The sequence below is a fragment of the Phalaenopsis equestris genome, unplaced genomic scaffold, assembly GCF_001263595.1.
Source record: "Phalaenopsis equestris unplaced genomic scaffold, ASM126359v1 Scaffold000002, whole genome shotgun sequence".
Taxonomy (NCBI): domain Eukaryota; kingdom Viridiplantae; phylum Streptophyta; class Magnoliopsida; order Asparagales; family Orchidaceae; genus Phalaenopsis; species Phalaenopsis equestris.
Window position 1 is genome coordinate 16,123,673 of NW_018164444.1, and position 5,816 is coordinate 16,129,488.

The 5,816-nt window shown below is 32.8% G+C and overlaps 1 protein-coding gene across 4 annotated transcripts in view; it reads right to left on the bottom strand.

Annotated features, from left to right (window-relative positions):
- Nucleotides 1-3,469: 3,469 nt before the first annotated feature.
- LOC110024701 (protein CLT1, chloroplastic-like) overlaps nt 3,470-5,816 on the bottom strand; it is a 57,112-nt gene continuing 54,765 nt past the window's right edge. Inside the window, exons 10-11 of one of the 4 annotated variants that reach the window (XM_020724825.1) lie at nt 5,064-5,262; nt 3,470-3,487 (exon numbers count right to left, since the gene is read on the bottom strand). In XM_020724825.1, coding sequence (XP_020580484.1) covers nt 5,075-5,262 — 188 coding nt within the window. In that variant the 3' untranslated portion in view covers nt 3,470-3,487; nt 5,064-5,074. Of the gene's footprint in view, nt 3,488-4,413; nt 5,263-5,816 lie in introns of those variants that run through there. The other 3 variants (XM_020724817.1, XM_020724857.1, XM_020724840.1) reach the window with 3 other exon arrangements.

Sequence of the window (5,816 nt, forward strand, 5' to 3'; positions counted from 1 at the left end):
TATATATATATATATATATTTTCAATCACTTCTGTCGCAACTAATACCGTTAATGTTGACATTGTTGCTGTGCAGTCTGCGTCGGATGCAATGCATTGTATATATAATTACTATTATGCAAAGCAGGAGAAAGTGGAAAGTTGTCCCATTTGACATATTCCAAAACTATTTCAGCCTTTGATGGCAGACCCATGAGACCGAAGATTGACATGTTCGTTGAAATGAGTTTATTCTGATTCATGTAATTGGCAAGTTATAACTTAAGACTTAGTCGTCGCTTTGTTCTGATTGGCAAGATGAGTCTTTAAGATGGGTTGAACAGCAATAGAATATATGAAGAGAATTTCCACATATAAAAGTCAATCCCATGTGTTTGAACAGCATGATTTATTAGAAATTTTACTTAGGATATATTTAGTCTTAAGATATGTATTGATACATTTCCCCTAAAATCATAATTATGATAGAGCAATATGGGACTTATTGATTAATGAGTTGGGATGTCAATAAATGACTGGACAAAATACAACTAAAACAAGATAAGATTATTTGATGACCCAATTAATGTTCAGTTTGAAATTAGATCCAATTATAGACTCAATTATTTAGGTAAATGTTTAGATTGATTCAAATAATCTTAATCAACCCAAATTTGACTCATTTATAATTTGGGTTTCAATTACGCATATTCGAGTTGGTTAATTTAGTAAAAAATGTCATATTCGAATTAATTGGGTCATGTTTTAAGAGGTTGTAAGGTTTATATAATAAACAAGTTTGATTGCTTAAATTTACGTCAGCTTGGTTACAGTTGAATTATGCTTGTGTCCAATATTTTGATTCATATAATAAATAGTGAATTTGGGTCAAATATATTTGGGTCAAGAGAAATTTGTATATTGTCAATCAACCCTAATTAACATCCCTACAAGCAAGCAATATGGGATCAAAGTAATAATTAGACGAAAGCACTACAATTTTGAGACATTGATTCTTCATTATGATCATTTTAGTGCACTACCATAATAATGAATAAAATTGTGATAAAAACTCGATGCTAAATGTTGAACACCATGTAATGCCTAACGCAAGCATATGAGTGTATGTTCAAGGATAGGGGTGCCATTTCGGGTTAACAAGAATGAGTTGGAAACTGGCCCAGAGTTGACTAGACTTGAATCTGAATGACCTAAACTTAGCCCATTTATCATATGAGTTAAAATATTTTGATCCAGATCTAACAACCCATCACTCGAAACATGAATCCAACCTAACCCATTTATGATATGAATCATGCAATGTATTAGGTCCATAAAGCTTGATTAAGCCATATAACCTTTTTAACCTAGTAATATACATTGTTATTTTAACAATGCATTTCTAACTTCTAAAAACTAAGCCCTGAAAATAAATCGGGCCAAATTTGGATTGGTTTCAAATTATTCAAGTCAGCCCAAATATAATAGTTTAACAATTTCAACCTAGTAATCTTTTTAGCAAGTTTCAATTCAATTATTTGTTGTATCATTCATTGAGACCTATAATTATTCCATGTATGCAGAAATACATGCACCGCCCGATCTCCACCGTTGATCAGAGCAAAGTTATATTTCGGTAGACCCAATTTTTTTTTTTTTTTAATTTGATGAAAGTTCTGATCAACAGTGAAGATCAGACAGCGCATGTATTTCTACATATACGTCGTCCGTATAAAATAATTTTTCAAGGATTAGGGCCACAATAAATTCATTTTATTGTGTCAGGAGGACTGCAAGACCAAAAAGTCGTGAAGGCAAGAGTGGGCCATGGGTGGGACCAGGAGGGGTTATAGGCAGGGGGGACTGCATGAAATAAGGCTATAGTATTTTATGTTTTTGTGTTGATCTTTTACGATTGTGCTGTACTTATTTAAATGATTCACTTAATAAAGAATTCTGTGGGAATAGTTTTTTTGCTTATTATTTACGTACATATCAACTAATTCTTATGCACTTATATATCCAGCACAAAGTACTTTTTAATTTATAATGCTAAATATTTTTTTTAATTAATAAAATACAATATTTTTTTAAATAAAATATATAAATTTAATTTATAATTATCAAAATAATATTATTTTTTATTATTTAAGTAATTAGAGCCAAAATAAACGGAACACGAAGAAACAAACTTTTATATATGTTCAACTCGTTTATGAATCAAACTAAAAAATTTTATTCATTTCGTTCGTTTGTTTTGCGAACGAATCGAACAACGGCTACTTAGCGAATCGTACACAAGTTCGCAAATAACAAATTGTTCTGACAGCCGTAGTTAAAATTACATTTAACAAAATAAAGTATTCAATAGCAATTTAGTCATAATTGATGGGAGGAATTATAAATATATCATTAATATTCCTATATTTATAAATTTAACTCATAATTGACGTTTTTTATTCATGCACGTCACCTATATCTTTTGAATATAAGAAAATTGCCACCGGTAAGGAATTAATAAAAGTACCAAGCATTCCAACAGTTTGCCTTACCGAACCACATTGAAATTACACATGAAACTACATGAATCACACTACGTTGTCATGGATACAGTATAATGCGATCCACACCAGTGTACATAACGTTAAGTTTTCTCCAAAGGAGGTTTGTATTCAACGATATCATGGATTGGGGATTTATGAATTGTGACGAACACGAAATAAAACAGAGTTTATAAATAATGTTTAATAATAAATATAGTAATAGTGCTTTTTTATCTATAGGGTCTTAGCTTTAATGATATATATATATATTGATGTACAAAGTTTCAAACCTATTATCATTTTAAGAACCACATTATGATAGATTAATAAAAGTTTTAACCATTACTTTTTGCAAATGTTATAAAACCATGGCAAGCATTAAGATTTATCCACTGGCTTCACGATTCTACAAATGGCATCTCAATACATTCTTTAGTTAATGAACCGCAAATCATCATTCCAATAGTATTTTAAGCTTTCGGTCATTCTGTTTAGATCTACAATTTCTCCTAGGTAAGGAAGGGATTGACGATTTGACATCCTCGCCAATGACAATAAAACACATTTAAACTCGTTCATCAAACAAGGAGAATTGGAAAGTAAAATTCAACGCATGAACGCAAGCTTACAATATGTTATTCATGACCTAATATTCCATCACGAATGAAGCTCAGCTTCCATACTTCTATCAGTATATCATTTGCAAGGGGCTTTACATACATAGCACCCAATTCAACACATTTAAACTCGTTCATCAAACAAAGAGAATTAGAAAGTAAAATTCAAGGCATGAACGCAAGCTTATAATATGTTATTCCTGACCTAATATTCCATCACGAATGAAGCTCAGTTTCCATACTTCTATCAGTATATTATTTGCAAGGGGCTTTACATACATAGCACCCAATTCCTATATATTTACACACTTAAAAACTTGAATTTTTTAACATGCCATCCAGATGTTCCCTATCACATCAAAAACACCATTTTAAATTTGAAAAAAAAAAAGTGAAACACATACTTTTAACGCATATATAAGGTGGCATGCATGTAAAACTTTAAGTTTAGGTATTATATATGTTAATACATAGGAATGGAGGAGCGGTATGTATGTAAATCTTCCTATTTGTAAACTAGCTAAATTAATATAAAGAAGGTATACCCCTAAAAAGAGTTTAGAAATGCATGTCGCTAGAGAACATATATCAACTGCATCAATGGAATAAAATAATAAGACGCATCAAGCCAAATTATAAGGGGGGGGAAAAATTACGGGCAAAATGTTCTTATTCAAGCTCTTTAAAATCACGATGCATTGACATTAGTCATGCTTTCATATCCAAAATTTATTTTTGCCAGAAAAATATCCATAATTTACTATTTTATCATAATTTATTACTTTATAATAAAAAATAATTGTTAAATCTTTATTTTCTTCATGTCCAAAAAGAATAATAAATAAAAGTTACAAATAATATTTTCCCTTAAACAACTATATATATATCTTAATTTTTAGACATTCTAAACCAATTATAAAGAAAATACACTTTATGATACTACGAGCCAATATTTTTTAAAAAATTCTTATTAAGAAATGGTTAATCACATCCCTGACATTATTTCTCCATTCATTAATTTTGCCCCTAAAATAACAAGTATTTCACCCCTATATTTGGCAAGTGGCCTAGCTTCATTTGTTTAAAACTCCCAATAGGCCATGTAGGCGTGTGCAATAAGCTTTCATTTAAAACTCAAATACATTGCACCTGCAAAGGGACGCTCAACTACTGCAAAAAACAGGTCTCTTTCCATCGTTTAGCATTCCAAAGCAAACAATCCCTCTTCTCCCCACATCCTTCCCATCCAAAGATTCCCTTTTTAAGGTATAGATTATCAGTTTCTCACTCCCAATTGATCTGAAGAAAATCCCCTCGAATCAACACCAAGTCTATATGGGGACATACAGTACAATCTCATTATATGCCGCATCTATGCGCGGATATATATAGAAACAATTTGCTTGGGAACTTGAGCGTATATATTTCTAGGCTAGAAGAAAGAAAGGGGAAGCTGGTGACACAGAGACAGAGAGATTGATGAAAAAATACTTCAAGGCATGGTCAGTGCTGGTGCTGGTGGCTCTCACGGCCGCACTCGTGCTTCTGCCGCTCGTGCTGCCGCCATTACCACCCCCGCCGCTGCTCATCCTCTTCGTCCCCTTAGCCATTATGCTTCTCCTCCTCATCCTTTGTTTCCTCCCTCACAAAGTAATCACGACAGACATCACTCTAACATCCCACTTCCCACATGAGTAAATCATATATCCCTCATCACTCGAATCTGTTAGAATTGTGAAAATGATTAACTTTACTTCAAATTTTAACGAGATGTCTCTCAGTCTATCCTCACGTTTATTGAACAAATGCAGAGAAAATTTCAGCAGAAGAGGCAATGAGATATGCGCTGATGAGGCATTGGATATGCATGAATATTCAGTAAGGGAAAAGAAAAGAATGTGACTGAGAGGGGGTTGATCACTCACACTCTTTTCCTTTAGCGGTGAGGTAGTATTGTTTCCGGTGGCAGGGTGGTGGTTGGTCTCGGCGGCGGTGAAGGAGTCCATGTGTAGATGAGAAGTCCGACGATGAGGACAGCCGCGCCCAACACGAATCCGGTCGGCAGTGGGGATGGCGTGCCTATGAAGGGCAGTGGAAGCGTGAAGGCGTAGATGGAGAGAGGCACTGTAAAGAAAAGTTCAAGCAGTTAATATGAGCATGAGTTATGGAGGCTATTGTTTTACTTTTGAAGTCAAATAAATGAAATATATAAAGCTTTTGTGGATCCCTAGTCGACATATTTTCTCACCTTGGTAAGGTCTGTTCATATATGACCTACTTGTCTCACTATTAGACTTTTGTTTTAATGAGTCAGCATGAAATAATGTAGCGTAAAGCCCTTAATTAGCTCTCTCTCTCTCTCTCTCTCTCTCTCTCTCTCTCCATTTCTTTTAAGGGGCATTCACATACATACCACATAATTCATATGGATTTACATATCTAACACCTAAACTTTCACATTTTACTAGCCTAGCACTCAATTTTTTTAATATCACATCAAAAATATCATTTTTATTTACTTTTTAAAGTTAAAATACATATTTTATATTTATGCATAGATTTATGACAGTGTTATAAATATAAATATAAATATTTAGTGGTTAGATATGTAAATATATAAGAATCTGTGGTAGGCAAGTGAATTTCCCTACTTTTAATTCAAACTATATATATATATA